This window comes from Lineus longissimus, chromosome 19 (assembly GCF_910592395.1).
Source record: "Lineus longissimus chromosome 19, tnLinLong1.2, whole genome shotgun sequence".
NCBI classification, from domain to species: Eukaryota; Metazoa; Nemertea; class Pilidiophora; order Heteronemertea; family Lineidae; genus Lineus; species Lineus longissimus.
This window is the reverse complement of record NC_088326.1, coordinates 13,432,525-13,449,822: the sequence shown is the minus strand read 5'-3', so window position 1 is coordinate 13,449,822 and position 17,298 is coordinate 13,432,525. Positions and strand designations below refer to the sequence as shown.

Genomic DNA, 17,298 nt, shown 5'->3' with positions numbered 1-17,298 from the left:
TATGCGGAAACCGTTTTTGGTCTAATATCACTTTAGATTTCATAAAAATCTTCACTAATAAAAATGTGAGCGCCAAAAAACGAGGTCTGTAAAGTCTTTGGTCTGTAGAATAGACCCTGCCACCTGTAGCCTGGTACCACTGGCCACCGTCAGACGACGCTGTTGTGTTTGACCCGTCAATACAAAAGTCAAAATAGGTCAAACACAACAGCGTCGTCTGACGGTGGCCAGTGGTACCAGGCTAAGCCACCTGCACTACATTGCGGTTGTTTCGCTTCCTAACCTTTCGCCCCCAGTCGTTTCGCTCCAAATCGAAGATGTTCGCTCCCTTGGACTTTTGTTGGGGATTGAGAAAGTACCCCGGGAAAGACCAGCACAAAGTCAGCATATTGAACCAGTCAACACTCAATATAAGAACATGGTCGATCGACCAGGCCTCTGATTCTGAATCTGAGGGGTTGATCCAGCAGCGGCTTGCAGCGGACATTTTGAGAATTCTTGACTCTTGCTTGGCGCTGCTACAGCTTAAGGTGCGTGCTAACAACATGATGAGAGATATGAGACAGTCACAGCCAGGCCAAATCAGTATTGGCTGCTCTGCCAAGTTGTCAACATGGTGAGAGAGATGAGGTAGTCGCAGCCAGGCCGAATCAGTCCTGGCTGCTCCACCGTGTTGACAACATGATGCGAGAGATGAGACAGTCACAGCCAGGCCGAATCAGTCCTGGCTGCTCCACTGTGTTGACAACATGATGCGAGAGATGCGACAGTCACAGCCAGGCCGAATCAGTCCTGGCTGCTCCACCGTGTTGACAACATGATGCGAGAGATGAGACAGTCACAGCCAGGCCGAATCAGTCTTGGCTGCTCCACTGTGTTGGCAACATGGTGAGAGAGGTGAGGCAGTCACAGCCAGGCCGAGTCAGTCCTGGCTGCTCCATCGTGTTGATAATAATCATGGTGAGAGAGGTGAGACGGTCACAGCCAGTCCAAATCAGTCTTTGCTGCTCCACCGTGTTGTCAACATGGTGAGAGAGATGAGGCAGTCACAGCCAGGCCACATCAGTTCTGGCTGCTCCATCGTGTTGATAATAATTATGGTGAGAGAGGTGAGACGGTCACAGCCAGTCCAAATCAGTCTTTGCTGCTCCACCGTGTTGGCAACATGATGCGAGAGATGTGACAGTCACAGCCAGGCCACATCAGTCTTGGCTGCTCTGCCAAGTTGTCAACTGGGGGGGTCAAGTTTCTCCGGAACAGTCCACCAGTGTGCAATGGTAGTCATCTCCAGTGAAACAACCCTGAAATTCCAATTTACCACAACTTAAAAAATACCCGAGATTTGTACTTGAGTGAAACAAACAATGGTGTGGTGCCGAAAATGAAAATATGACAATCTGCCTGCATCTTAAACACGTAGATTATACAAAATATTGCGCATTTTTCTTTCTTGGCTTCCTGTATGGCATGTATATGTATTTCTTATACAAACAAACTGGTGAATTCCCAATGTATTTTTTTAAACACGTTCTTGCAAATGCAATGAGACAGTAGCGCACCATATCTCTTCTCGATGTGCCCTGGCCCACACCTGGCTGCCCAATGTCAGTGAGCCACCCTGGGCCAAGCCAGGTCCTGACCTGGCTATATAGATGTATATTTGGTGGCACATTCTGCATGAGAGGAAGGACATTGGGAGGATTCACAGTCTTCTAAGATGACTGTGGTCCCAAGTAGTACTCAAGTTGTACTTAAAGAGTTTTCTCCAACCTTAGGAAAAATGCGTCTCATTTTTACATGGTGAATACCTGATCATTTTCATGGTAAAGGGAGGCTGGACATATAATGTGACCAGGTCAATGGGAAGGATAGAGGCCCAATGATCCGGTTTACCGTCCGAGAGATTTAAAAGATGATGAGGCTTTTTTCATTTTTCATTATTCATAATCGGTTTACAGCCTGATTTACTGGTCAAAACACGTGATTCGGCAAGTTCCAGTAAATGGAAATTGGCACGAGGCATTGAAAAAATGTCATTATTATGGTGAAAACGCTACCCTATCAATGTTTTATGATTGTGTTTCTCAATCAGTTTTGGTAAAGATGAACCACTGGAAAGATTGTTTGAATTCAAAAAGTAATGGCAACAATAGAATGAATAGCTTTTTTGAAAGATAATGAAAAAATTTGAAAATGAGTAAGCTTTGAACACATGTGGAGGTGGACGGTAAACCGGATTAATCATTCCCATGGCCTAAACATCTCGTGACATGTTTCCCGGTAAGTGACTTGACGAAGGTTATATTATACCCCACAGTCAAGCCATATCAATAAGCAAAGATTAAGTCAATATGCGTGAGCATGAGCATCTGTAAAAGAAGCGGAAATTGATACAAATTTCCAATTCACAAGCCTGAACAACGAAAAAAGTCTGTCCAAAACGTAAACAACAACACGTGAGTATGATCTTAAAATAGATACTGACACGATGATGAACGGAATTCCACGCCGTGACGTCATTTTCACCGACGAACGGCCATGTTTGATTTCCCTCACAAAATTGGTGGACACCGGAACTTTAGGGAAATTGCGGGTAGGCGTAAAAATGGCGACTTCCCTTTTTCGCTGAAATTTCATCGAATATTTTACCTGAAAGCTGCTCAATGGTTCATCAAATCAAAATAACAATTGAACTGGTGGAAAGTATAGGATCTATGCCATGTTTCGTAGGAGCCATGACGGCAGGCGTTGTTTGGTTCTCGAGAAGTTCACTTGTAAACATACTCCGGTACTAATTTGAGCGTTTGATATAGCATAGGCACTGAAGTGCAGAATTGATTTTGAATGCAGAGTGAAGTGTACAGGTATTGCACCTTGGAGTTGTAATTCGGCTGACGTCTTGAGTGTTGCGTACTTCTTTTGTTCTTCAACACATCATGGCATCCTCACTGAAGAGATCATTCAAGGATAGGGCCAAGGAAAAGCTGGGATTCGGCTCAAAGTAAGTGTCACAAAAAGTCTACGTCAAGTCTACATTCGAAATGACAGCGGGTGACAACAACAGACATTAGCCTACCTCTTGACAGTCAGTCTTGCTATACACTCACATGTTTTTACCCGCTGATCGACTTTCGAATGTGGTCTCTAGACAGTTTCAACAAGGTTTGTCTGGGTGCTGAAGAGTCATGGGTTTCACCTGCAACAAACTGGTCAAAATGGCCTACATGGCCTATGGCATTGTCCAAAGTTGGCTTACATGTTCTGAGTGTGAACATTTTTCAAAGAATTTTGTGTATCGTTTAAAAGGCCTTGATATTTGGCAGATTTTTTTCACATTCAGTAGTTGTTTTAAAAGAATGAGTGGGATTTCCTTAAAAAAATTCATCCAGGCAGCTTCTAGTGCCTAGTTCCATAATGCAGCACTAAGAGAACCTATCACTGTTGTGCCCAAGAGAAAATGATAAGGAGACCTGTTTATCGTGACCTTAAGTTTTATACCCCAGGTGAGGGTTAAACCTTGACATGCACCATACACTGATTGTGCAGACCGTGTCTTCAGGGATGATCAGGGTCAGGGTCGCTATGCGAAATAGAACAAATCAAATAATCAAGGGTCATTGTGATCAAGATTCAAAAATTTAGGATTTATTAGACGATTTTGCTGAGGTCAAACTCTCTGTAACTATAATGGTAACCATATTCCTCTCATTCACCAGAGGTGAGGACATGGCCCCTGGCCATGTCATGGTTGTAATTCTACCATACCTACACTACAGTATGCTGATGCTTCATAATGCAACACTTACAACTATTGTGGTCGCCTTCCTGACCGAGCTTAGCGAAGACTCTCACCGTTGATTTATATAATAATCAATACCATTAGCTGAAGAGATGTACCAATGGTACATGGTGACATGGCTCAAGGTCACAACAACACAAATGAAATGCGAGCGTGATGTGCACTTCATCATTCAACTGGGTCCAATTTTAGGGGACCGTTTCAGCGACTGGGACTACCTGTAAACATTTTTCATTTCTCGAGACAGATATTTTTCACTTTCCATGTGAGGGGCATGAAAAGATTTGTATGATTTCTTCATTTGAAAATTTCCCATTACTACAGAAATAAATGGATAAGGATGTTTTTGCAAACATATAGGCCTGTGAAAATAAGGGGGGGGGGGGGTGTACTGTGTGTCTGTGTGGCACGATGACATCACACTGTTGATGTTGGCTTGTGTACAAAAAGTGTCTTTTAGTTTTATATATTATGCACTGAAACCTGAAGTGCTGGGCTTTAATGAGCACATTGCCTGTAATCAATAGATCTACCTTATGTTACAATCTAGTGGGAATTATAAGAGGTGAATGATGTTATGATGCACATCTGTGACCATTATTGGCATTAAAGGGTTGTGGTTATAAGTACGACATATTCATTTGAATATGTTTGTACGATCAGCTGTCAGGCTCATCTCCCTCACACTGCTGATGAACAGCCTAACGCCACGTAAACAAGCACATAGTTTCAACAACTTTTGATGGTGCCATGACTGGGAACAAGAGGTCGTTAGACCGGGCAGTTGATGGGTTGAATCACACATGTTTTTGCACAGGTCGCACAGGTCGCAGCAACTCTTGCTTGTTTGAGCAGTCCTTAGCTCTGTACGTGGTTTGACTTTCCCAGTCACATTCGAGCTTCTTTGATCCAACAGTGCAGTCACCATGAACCTTTGCATCAGTACTCCATACTCCTTTACTTCCCTCCCCAGTCCCCATTTCAGAAGTCCACACTACATCTCTCCAGCTCTACACACTTTGCTGGACATCTCTGATCTGCATCCAGTTGGAGTGGGCTCCAAACTGCAAGTCTATCTCCTATCCATCTATCCCCCCCCTCCCCGATAGTTTGACGCTTGACTCCCAAACACGATCAAGTGTGGTGGGTGAAGAACCTCTGTGAACCCCAACACGCTTTCCCCCCTTATGAGAAGTGTTTGTTTTTTGTCGTGAGGCAATGCTTTCTGTCGTTGCTCTCTGTTGGCCTGTATTCTGTTGGTGTGTCTTTCCCTGCTAATGCAGAACTAGCACCCCCTGGACCTCCTCCCCTCTCAGAATATAGATCCACTGACACTATCTCTCCAGAATAGACCATGGTTCTCTATCGGGACTGATCACTCTTGGATCGATCACACATCACTCGCCGTGCTCTGTTCATCTTGTATCCAGTTGTATCCAGTCAGCCATCAAAATCGACATCAATCTCGTTTGCTTTATTGATTTTTTGTGAGCTGAAAGCTCAACGTGACACTCTGGAAATTGTTTTCAAATGCTCTGAACAGTTGGTGGGATTATGCTCGTCTAAATCCCAGGCCGACTCCCTCTGAGAAGATTGTAACTGGGAACGGAATGTTATTCAATTCTATATTCTATTGAGATAAGTTACCCTTGAGCAACAAATGCCCCTACACAGTACTCGAGTCATGTGTTGGAGAAACCTCGATGTTCTGAAGAGACGAGGGTCAGGGACTGGAGTTGTAGAATCATAATCATATGCCAGTCCATGGTTAATCCATGGATCAACACAAGTGTATAGAAACTGCTTCTCCAGACTATCATGACTATTGTCTCCATTGTCAAATGAACAGGATAAAGTAATAAGCTCAACTTCAAGAAGGAAAGTGATCCTCAAAGTCAAAACCTAAGAAAATGCTTAATCATCACTTCTTGTTAAATTCTAATCATACCATTGTATTCTGATTGGCTTTATGCTTTAACTTAATTATGAGCATGCATTGTACTGTCTGCAGTGTTCTCCAAATAGCTGAGTGTGTCCCCAGCCAGGGGAAACTATGAGGACAGGATGGGATTAGAAAGGTTTGTCGATAAAACCTGATGGAACTCCCACATTGTGTCAACAATGCAGCTGTCACACCTTGGGCAGTAGCTGATCGACATTTGTCTGGTCGATGCAAATGAGAGATGTGATAAAATGGAATAAAGTTCATGTACTATTCATTTCTTTGTTCATATCATAAAATCATAGAATAACTATGCATAGTTTTGTGGGGTGAAACAAGCCATACAGTCCTGTGACTATTGTAGTTTTGTGGGGTTATACAAGCCATACAGTCCTGTGACTATTGTAGTTTTGTGGGGTTATACAAGCCATACAGTCCTGTGACTATTGTAGTTTTGTGGGGTTATACAAGCCATACAGTCCTGTGACTATTGTAGTTTTGTGGGGTTATACCAGCCATACAGTCCTGTGACTATTGTAGTTTTGTGGGGTTACCAGCCATACAGTCCTGTGACTATTGTAGTTTTCTGAAGCTGGACTAGTAAACAAGCCATACAGTCCTGTGACTATTGTAGTTTTCTGAAGCTGGACTAGTAAACAAGCCATACAGTCATGTGACTATTGTAGTTTTCTGAAGCTGGACTAGTAAACAAGCCATACAGTCCTGTGACTATTGTAGTTTTCTGAAGATGGACTAGTAAAAGAATCTAGATAGACTCGAGCCTGCATATGGCGCACTTCTCAACGTCAAACACTACGCAGTCTCTAAATAGATCAGACTGGGTCTTCATGGGTGAAAATCCAGGCCTGTTGGCGTAGAATTACACCAAGATCTCGATTGCGATAGGCCGTCCCTGGACCGCCATGAATCATCCCACTGGCAGCAAGATAAATTAAAACAGTCATATTCTCCAATATTTCAACAATCTTTCGACAGCGTGGAAATCCATTGACTATTGGTGGCGCTGCATCGATATTCTCGTAGAATGTGGTTGATAATCATAGGGTTGCTGGGTTGGATTCAGAATTGATGATGTTAAGGTTCTCTGTGGTCCAAGTTCATCTTGAAGACAAGAAGAGGTCTTCTTTACTCACTCCAGGTCTTCCATGGAAGGCCGGATTTAACCTTGGTCTCTTTGTCAGATTTTGTGCGGTACTGGTAAACCTATTGATACAGTCTGTTCAGCTGTATATAGTACTTTGAAACACCGCTATCAGTCTACATCAGAATATGTGACCTGTCACACCAAAATGGGACTCTGAGCTTGGCAGGTTGAGACGGACTGGTTGTTCATTTCACTTTCGTGACATCTGATGGCATCAATTTCTTCCATTCATGGTGACATTTAGGCTCACCTTCCATGCGACATGCCTCTCGTTTTCCTGTGACAGGTCACATACTGTTACTGTGAGTATTGTTTGTAGTGCTGGTTGTACAATCATTTCTAATCCTGTGTGACAATGAGAGTGTTATTCTTGGAGGTCACCTCGGCCGTCTGAGCCTGATGAGCGAATGGTGTGGTCAATGATGTCTGCGCTATTATTCTCACATCATCATCTGTAGATCCACTGGAGCCGAGAACAAAGCACCTTTCCTTCTTTGGAGGTGAGAAACCTTTGGCTTGGATCACATGAAACAAGAAGCATGAGGATGAAAGTTTGGTCATGCGATGCACCTGGAGTCATCAGTGTCAAACATAGACTAGCCCTGTGTTGATAGAACCAGCTTGACTGATGGTTAATCTTTCACTTTTAGTCCATGAAATAGATAGCCTTCTGATATTGTGATAAATCCAACCTCACCCAGTGTTCTTCCTGTTGTGTTAACAGCTCTATTAATCCTAATTTAGTAATAATACAAGGAGAGTTCCGTCAATTACCACAATTCTTTTTCTCCAAAGTTCACCCCAATCATGAGTGACATGTATACCTTGAATACTGTGATCTTTCCATGCTCTGTATAATCAATACTCCAAAGCTTTGTCATCATCCGCTTCATGGTACATGTACGTGTGATAGTATTTTCACGGTGACATTTCAAAACTCCATACCTCGGGATGTTTACACCTTCTGATGATTCGATGAATCGATAATAACTTAAAATAGAACCCACGCATTTAACTCAAATATCATAGCAGCAAGGTGTTTGGTACTTCATCGAGGCCCTCTTGGATCTGAGAATACAGACCAAGTTGCATACACTGTGACAGTTCAAAGCATCGAAACCTCCAGCTATGATTTGACAAAGCAGTTAAACATTGAATAGTTTAGTACAGCTGACTGTGTTTTGGTGAAATGACACTTTTGTAGAACACTTTATTTGTTAAAACAAACACAGGTCAGTAAAAAAACTGCCGCTGTGACAAAAATTGGTTGCAATATCATTCGGGCCTTTACCAAGGTCGGAAAGGCTTTAAACTCATCATGACTATACCACTGGTATTGCCACTATTGGTTGCCTCGGACCTGCGATGTTCACCTGACCTACTCTAATGACAACTCACAACTCACTGATCTACTGTGGTTCATCACCCTCCTTCTCCATGTGCCCAAGTGACAGTCATGGCACTGTTTGCATTGATCATGATCAACAACGTTAGATGATCTCGTGGAATGTAGATGAGCTTTCTGATGCACACCTCGAGGCAGTCTTCTCATGACTTGCAGCGACCTTGCATCATTCTCACCTTCACTTTTAACACTCTATGGCCCGGTGCCAACATGTTTGAAAGGCACCGAAAATTTCATCAATTGTCTAACTTATTATTGTGTAGCTGTTGTTGGTGGGTTAATCAAGAGTGGTGACCTCAGAACTCTTTTGGACTTACTCATGTTTTGATATGTGCGTACGTGATTGTCTATTTTCAGAACGAAGGCCAAGTTAGTCAATAGCTGGTGTTGTTGGCACAATGAAGTGTTGCCAGAGTGTCCGATATATAGAGGTATCCAGATAACAAATGTTTCATATTCCACCCGTTGTCTATTTTCAGAACTAAGGCCCAGTCTGTGGACACGGCTGGCCTTGGGATAATGAACCCACTCTCTTGGGATAACCTGTCATCAGATATAAAGGAGAAGCTGCGTGGTGAATCTATCTCAGCCAAACCAGACTCACTCCCGGTAACCGACCTCAGTCCCAGGTCGTCCCGGATGGAACTCAAGCGCAGCGACTCACAAGGTATGTTTACCGTTATATTTACTGTCGGGTTCACTTTTGTAGATGTGACACATTCACATCTTCCTTGATGCGTCTAGAGGTTTTCTGATTTCGAGATCACCTCTTAGACCCTAAACAAACCGCTGCCAAGAACAACCAAATTATCATAATAAAATTCACAATTAACTGTGCAAAAGATTGTGTGAGGTAATTCATCACCTTGATGTATCTCTTGGACAAGAAATCTATATATCTCGAGCCTGGTACGTGTGATGATCAATCGCCCAGCATTTGTTATCGCGATTATCTTGGGAGGAGGCCGCCAGATAACACCTAGAGATACCATCCTCGTTTCTGAACAGTTTTCATCATTTGCATGTGTTTGGGAGTTTTCTTTTGATTATTGATATATTTGTTATTGTTTGACCTCCATTGATTCAGAAATGTTGGGGTTTTGGACGACATTTCTTGTCCTTTATTCCTGTTACATGATTACCTGACAACAGAGCATTACAGTCTATTGAAGCTGCAGTGAGAAGAGATCACCCAACAAGGTGGCTCTGTCCAAATTCATAAAAGCCGTCCTCTTTGATACCCAGCCTTCGCTATTCTGATCCAACCACCAGAAACGTCTTCACAGTTCTTGCTTGGCCAAGGTCACTTCAACACTGATTGATTCTGAGTAGTGTCGAGTCTCCACTGATGGGTTGAGAGTGAATAATTCATGGTCGCTTGATGTGCCAAAATAACAATGGCTGCCAACGCCAACATATTGATCATGTCCGTAGCAAGGTGGAGACCACATCTCATCAACAACTCAATGTCTTTGTCTGTCGATGTCTTTTTCGTGGTACATCTACTAACTATGACTGACTCTTTCTTGGTGTTTATGGTGGCAGTTTGAAGAAAACGATTTAAGAAAGAGCAGTGCTGTTGAGAACACATGGTTACTTCCCTTTGGCATGAGTCGTGTTTCCTGACCAAGTCCTCCAAAGACTCCTTTCTTAGGGAACTTCTGACCAGGTTCTTACACTGTCACTTCAACACACCTTCTTACATTCATTCCAAGCGAGGCCCCTTGAAGCAGGGATTCAATACAGGACTTCAAATCCAGCAAAGAGCTTTGTATGTAGAGCTTCTTCTGTCACCAGACTACAGTGCAACTCTCTTTGTATTCACCCCAAACTAAGGCTTTTCCTGCGTTCCTTGAAAGCTTGTACACATCAAGAGAACCTGGCAAAGATCTCTCCCAAAGAAAGCTCCAGCTCTTGAGACGGCAACCTTCTCATATTTCATTCTGATTGCGTATCTTCTACCATCCCCTCAACATACAATCGTGGCTAATTTCACCGGCTGACGCCATCGCGATACGACAATACTAGTTAGGACGAGGACACACGCTAAAAATAGCGCCGAGAAAATGTGTCGTGTATCCAATAATGATTTGGCGACCATCAACAAGAAGCGGTGTGATTGATTACGCGATCATCCATGATATGCCAGGCTCCATTGCTACAGCAATGTGATATGGCTACACCAGCCACTGGGGCTATATCTAAAGCGTAAACACGTTTAGACAGCTCCCCACAGCTGGAGGTCTTCTCTTAAAATGCCAATGCCAATGACCTCACCAACCAACTGTAGTGTTGCTCGGCTCTAATGAGGTCCAGTTCATCTCCACCCTCTCCCCATCCGTCCTTGAGGTGATGTCCAACTGTCTCCAACGTCACATTCCATCAACTCACCCAAGTCTTGTCTAACGGCGATGGCACACCTGAGTTTGAATCCTTGGAGTTGATGGCTGATGTTGCTATTCAGTTGCAATTGATTTATTGGGGAATACTAGTACTGTTGATCACATGTATAAGATGGACCTGTATGTGTGGAGAGGAACTGTGGAGGGTTGGTGGCATTGAATCACTGGCCAGAGATCACCACCCTTGGGCTCTCAGGCTGAGAGGAACTGTGGAGGGTTGGTGGCATTGAATCACTGGCCAGAGATCACTACCCTTGGGCTCTCAGGCAGAGAGGAACTGTGGAGGGTTGAATGCATTGAATCACTGGCCAGAGATCACTACCCTTGGGCTCTCAGGCAGAGAGGAACTGTGGAGGGTTGGTGGCATTGAATCACTGGCCAGAGATCACTACCCTTGGGCTCTCAGGCAGAGAGGAACTGTGGAGGGTTGGTGGCATTGAATCACTGGCCAGAGATCACTACCCTTGGGCTCTCAGGCAGAGAGGAACTGTGGAGGGTTGGTGGCATTGAATCAGTGGCCAGAGATCACTACCCTTGGGCTCTCAGGCTGAGAGGAACTGTGGAGGGTTGGTGGCATTGAATCACTGGCCAGAGATCACTACCCTGGGGGTCTCAGGCAGAGAGGAAATGTGGAGGGTTGGTGGCATTGAATCAGTAGCCAGAGATCACTACCCTTGGGCTCTCAGGCAGAGAGGAACTGTGGAGGGTTGGTGGCATTGAATCACTGGCCAGAGATCACTACCCTGGGGGTCTCAGGCAGAGAGGAAATGTGGAGGGTTGGTGGCATTGAATCAGTAGCCAGAGATCACTACCCTTGGGCTCTCAGGCAGAACACTCTATGACAGCTGACTTCGTAAGGGACTGACTGTTGGGTGTGCATCTCAAACAAGAGTGTTTTGCTTCCACTTTCATAGGCACCAGGTTGAAGGATCCTGTTGTCTTTAGATGCTGTGGCATTAGAAGAAGTTTTTATTAAGCCCATTATCAACATTGTCTATTTTCAGATTCGAACGATGGCTTGGCAGGGAATAACACTGAGAATAACAAGAAAGCTCGAGTCATCATTAAACCCAAGGGAACCATGGATTATAGGGTAGGTATACTCCTTTCCAGAAATGGGGTGCTGAGTGTCCGAAATAGTGATGTCATAAGGAGAAACTAGGCCTTATGGTGGAGGGACAAAGGAGATAGTCATGGTTGACCAACACACTTGAATGCCTTTGACGGACAAGGAGGAAAAAGTCAGTTCCAATGCAAGCCACCAATTTCGGGAAGCGTGTTTTGGGTCACATTCTGGGAGTGGGCACACTTTCACGCTTCGCTCACCTTTCCCCTAAGCTCATTAAGCTGTCATTGACTGCCTTCAATAGATCCTATTGTAGTTGCTAATTGTCAGTTAGCCTTGATGAATGGGATGTGATGTAACATTGACTCTCAACCAGGGCAAGGGCAGGTAAACACTCATCCAGTGTTTGTAATGCACAGATCGTGTCAGAATTCAACTTGAATGTTGTCTATTGTCTAAGGGTTCAGGTGCCAATGAAGTCATTGAACTTGAGTGGTTGGAATTGTCAATAGAGTTGTTCAGGTGACGTCATCACCCACAAAGCAAGTCCAAATGATCATGATAGTGATTCAGTTATTAAGTCAGGCATGACAAATCTGTAACAGGTTACACCAACTACTCACAGACAGCACAAGCATGCATGCATGCGACTGACCATTGGTGTCACCTGGTGTTAGAAATACACACTAGATATGATGGAACCAAGGATGAATATATCTGTAGGAACAACATATGCCTTTAAAGCTCTGCATATCTTATTGAGAAGCTTGAATTGTTTTTATCAGCCCGAGTGAGGAGTGTTTGATTCACTCATCACTTTTAAAAGTCAAATCAATTGCAACATAAAAATGATGAGACATTTTTGGGTCACCCTGTAAGTTTTGTTTTGAATTTGATTACAGCGGTTACTTGGTTCCACCACCCACTATAGTATACTTAGTAACCATAGAAAATCGATAATCAGTCTCTGCATACACCATGGATACCTATGATATGTGTGAAATGTGCTATGCGCAGCGAACATCATGGGTGAGGTGAAGAGACTGAAATCAATAAGTTCCAGGGTTGAGAGACGGATGTGTGTTGACGAGCCATGTGTGGTTTGCTGTAGAAACGTGGCATAATATGCAACATTTCTTGCGAAATGTGGTTGAGTCAAGAAGAAGCTTGTATAATATGGCATCTGCTGTTCAGGCTTGTGATGCCAAACTCACTAAAAGCCTTCAGGGTATCCGGCCAAGGCTTATCAGTTGAAAAAATCTGCTTTGATTTATGAAATCACAGATTTAGATGCTGAATAACTGCACTGTGACCACTGTCAGTTAAGTGTTATAAACATTCATAGACGATCAGCTCTTGCTTTTTCTGCGAAGAGAAAATTTGATTTAAAATCTTGTTTATCAGGCTTTAATCTTCCCCCACCCAGTATTGCTAAATAAAGAGATGTTTAGAGTGATATTGACATTAAATATGATGAAATCGATGGGGCTGTTTTGCTGGGGGCATGTCAGAGGGGTTTTACTCAGGTTGAGGAATGGGTTTGGCCAGTTTCTTGGATAGGTCGTCTCAGAGGTTGAGCCAATCCTCCTCTTCGTTAAATGTCAAGGATAAACTGATGAAATCGCTGTGGGCTATTTTTCTGATGCGATTGTCTCAAAGGTCATATTGGTTTGTTGTTACATAAAGAGGTTGTTTAGAGTGATGGTGGCATTTGAAATTGTGAAATGAAATGGTTTCTCCAGAGGGTCATCTCAGAAGCACATCATCAGTACATAGTATTTGAAAACAGAAACCAGAGAAAGCCAAGGCTGTTTTGATGAGTTGTCCTCTGGTGAGGTGGGACCTGAATAGAACGCACAGCCTCTTGAACAAAGATCCTGTGCCCAATACTTCTGACACCTCATCATATCTGACAGTCAGAAAGGATGTAATGAATATAATTACAGAAAAGTCAGTTGCCTTGATTTGGATTTGAACCACAGATCTTTTGATTACCAGTCAAATGCTCTGCCAGTTGAGCTATCATAGTTTCCCATGACAGCTCTGAGGCTGACAGTCAAAACACCAAACGACCATTGACTTTATAACCAGCCAAGTCATAACTCTGTCCTAATGCTTGTATTTGTTCTGACACCAGTGCGAACGATCTGTCATTGAAATGATGCGGTGACACTTCGGGAGAATAATCAGCTGATTAGTGACGAGAGATTGCAACACGCGACACTCTCGTCAGCCATGCGACTCTCTCGTCAGCCATGTGACTCTCTCGTCAGCCATGCGACTCTCTCGTCAGCCATGTGACTCTCTCGTCGGCCATGTGACACTCTCGTCAGCCATGCGACTCTCTCGTCAGCCATGTGACTCTCTCGTCAGCCATGCGACTCTCCCGTCAGCCATGCGATCAGAGATACACTGAGCGCTGCATAAACAGTTCTATATTGGTCGTGTTGTCATCCGAAGGTCTGTGTGTTGTGACCCCACCCCCTATTGGCCATCTGACCTCAATGACATCCAAGATTCTCGCTGCAGATATACATGTAATCTGATGAAAACCGTAAAAGCCTTTATTTTCACAACCCTCGATATCTGCAAAAACATCCTTTGCTTGATGAAGGTATAAGCTTGTCCGTCACCATGGCATGATTAGCATCGATATGACATTATGATCTCAACCATCTCTACTTCATTAGCCCCACGTTAAACATCAGTACCACGGTGGCTGTACACAGATGAGTTCACTCTGATTGCCGTGGGGCACCTCTTCTCAGGGACGGGCGACGGGAGTCATGGGGCTGCGGATTTGCCGGTGGGCTTTCGATCACAAATAGAGCACTGCTCACTAAACCAACATTGAGAGACAGATCTCAGAAGCGGGCCTGATGTATCACCAACTAATCACGATAATGAACCACGGCCATTTGAAATCAATACTTGGCGTAAACAATCTCGAGCAGCCATCGCATACATTCTGATGATGCCATTAAATGATGCGTGCAAGACTAGCAACATGATGTATGGGATTATAATGAGGTGTTCACATTATAACCACGCTCCCTCGTCAAATCTGCCAGATGATCGTGTAGTTAACTCGTACTTCATTACAACTTGTACGAGGCTGTACTCAGTTAACCCTATACTACTGTATCCTTCAGTTGTACTCAGTTAACCCTATACTACTGTATCCTTCAGTTGTACTCAGTTAACCCTATACTACTGTATCCTTCAGTTGGACTCAGTTAACCCAAAACTACTGTATCCTTCAGTTGTACTCAGTTAACCCTATACTACTGTATCCTTCAGTTGTACTCAGTTAACCCTATACTACTGTATCCTTCAGTTGTACTCAGTTAACCCAAAACTACTGTATCCTTCAGTTGTACTCAGTTAACCCTATACTACTGTATCCTTCAGTTGTACTCAGTTAACCCTATACTACTGTATCCTTCAGTTGTACTCAGTTAACCCTATACTACTGTATCCTTCAGTTGTACTCAGTTAACCCTATACTACTGTATCCTTCAGTTGTACTCAGTTAACCCTATACTACTGGATCCTTCAGTTGTACTCAGTTAACCCTATACTACTGTATCTTTCAGTTTTATGAGTGCTATTTCCACAAAAGGCGAGTCAGAGGAACGGGTTGCCTGTTTATGAATAAATTGGAAATGATCACCCATCTTCACTGTTTGGCCGTAAGCCCAGGCTCATCTATTCACCATTAACAGATTTTTCAATCTATTGTCCTTGTCCTCCTGCATCTAATGTGTCTAATGTATACCATCAATCCTCTCCTCCAGGTCAAGAACAGCGACACTCTGCCGAAGATAGCAGCCCAGTTTGACACGACTCCGTCAGAACTCTGCAACCTCAACAGATTATCAACACGCTTCATTTTCCCAGGACAGGTATGTTAACCTTCATGTCAAGGTCACAGTCATGACCTTGACTCCATTCTTTAGCTGACTTGAGTAGTTCTGTAAAGAGAGCTAGAGGTGGCAGCCTGGAACCATGGTGCAAGTGAGAACCCTCATGAAGTTCGGCTCAGCATTTGTTTGGTGACCCTGTGTATTGGCCGGCTCTGCTCAAAATGTCCTCTATAACTCAGTCAGGTCCCTTGGACCCTCAGAGCCCTGTCTAGTGACACATTACTTAAACAAGGAAGTTATTCTGTGTGCAGTTGAAATTCTGTCCTCTGAAAGCCAAAGTCTAAGGCTCCTGCCTTCAGATTCAGTTCCTTTGATTTTGCACCCTTTCTTTACTGTTCTTATGATAACCTCCAAGCAGTGATGAGACTGCTGGTCCCCTTCAAACCGAGTTACAATCTCTGAGAACTCAACTAAAAGACTGCGCTGCAGCAAAACTTCAAAGTGACTTCAACCAAAAAGGGATAAGAAAGCTTGCTTGCTGCAAAATATACCCTCCTCCCCAGGGTGTTGCAAGCACTGCATGTGTGTAATTACTCAGGGCTTTAAAGATTCTGTGGGCAGGCCATTGCCTCTGAGAGGGGTGCAAGATGGCCTGAGAAAGAACTCAGGAGCAGAGACTTCTGTCTCCATATCGTCTTCTCTGAGGCCATTTTCATACGAACCTCACGCAGTAGATCAGATCTGTCGAGCCCTGAGCCTGGTCTCATTAACTTGAATACCACTCTTGTTATGCTCATTCCAGGTTAGTGTTCATTTCCATTTGATCATCATAGAGCATAAACAGAAGTGGCATTAAGGTTTGATGATATTGGGCCCTGAACTGTGCATGTTGTTTCAGACACTGTTTGTGCCAGACTTGGACTATTACTCGAGCGCCAGTGATGACGCACCAGCAAGTCCGCTCGCCTCTTCTCCTCCTAAGCACAAACCTCCTGTAAGTTCACATTGGTTTATCATCTGGAGCAGAGATTTTACTCACAAGTTAGACTGAATTTTGATTATCGGGTCAATACCAGGACAAATTCAGGTTGCAAATGTTGAATAAAATCTCCTGCTCCTGAAGTTCTCTTTTCACTCACATTCATTTCAAATCTGTCTCATTCTTTACTTGACCACCAACGCCACCTATTAGCGCCACCTGTTGGCGGCTGTGTGCTCGTTGGGTTGCTGTAGAAAGGTAGGTGTTTCAGGTGAAGTGAAACTTTGCGACTGAGAAGATGTGAGAAGGAAGGAACGTCAAAGAAATATGTCTGTTGCAGCTTCTTGTACTGTTGCGTCTAACTGCACTCTGGTCTGGGCTTGATGTAACTCTATACCATATTGACTCAAGCACCCCGCAAAAATGGTGTGTTTGTGGAGGGTTAAGACAGCGTTCTAAGGTCTAGTTTAGCTGCAATACAGTTTGCACCAAGTGCACTGAGACATCATAAGAAGAGTCATCCATATTGTATGAAGAGTATCTGTATTGTATGAAGAGTCATTGGTATTGTATGAAGGGTCATCTATATTGTATGAGGAGTATCTGTATTGTATGAAGAGTCATCCGTATGAGCTTCGTGTAGAGTCAGATGTGGCTGGGCTTGATGGCTTCTG

At 43.7% G+C, this 17,298-nt stretch overlaps 1 protein-coding gene across 13 annotated transcripts in view; it reads left to right on the top strand.

Moving 5' to 3' along the window:
- Nucleotides 1-2,576: 2,576 nt before the first annotated feature.
- The window catches only part of LOC135503169 (oxidation resistance protein 1-like), a 36,440-nt gene continuing 21,718 nt past the window's right edge, over nt 2,577-17,298 (top strand). For all 13 annotated transcript variants that reach the window (XR_010449869.1, XM_064796577.1, XM_064796573.1 and 10 more), the window contains exons 1-5: nt 2,577-3,001; nt 8,791-8,978; nt 11,718-11,806; nt 15,577-15,684; nt 16,544-16,639. Coding sequence is in view for 12 of the 13 variants with exons in the window: in XM_064796577.1 (XP_064652647.1) it covers nt 2,937-3,001; nt 8,791-8,978; nt 11,718-11,806; nt 15,577-15,684; nt 16,544-16,639 (546 nt within the window). In the remaining variant the exon portion in view is untranslated. The remainder of the gene's footprint in view (nt 3,002-8,790; nt 8,979-11,717; nt 11,807-15,576; nt 15,685-16,543; nt 16,640-17,298) is intronic.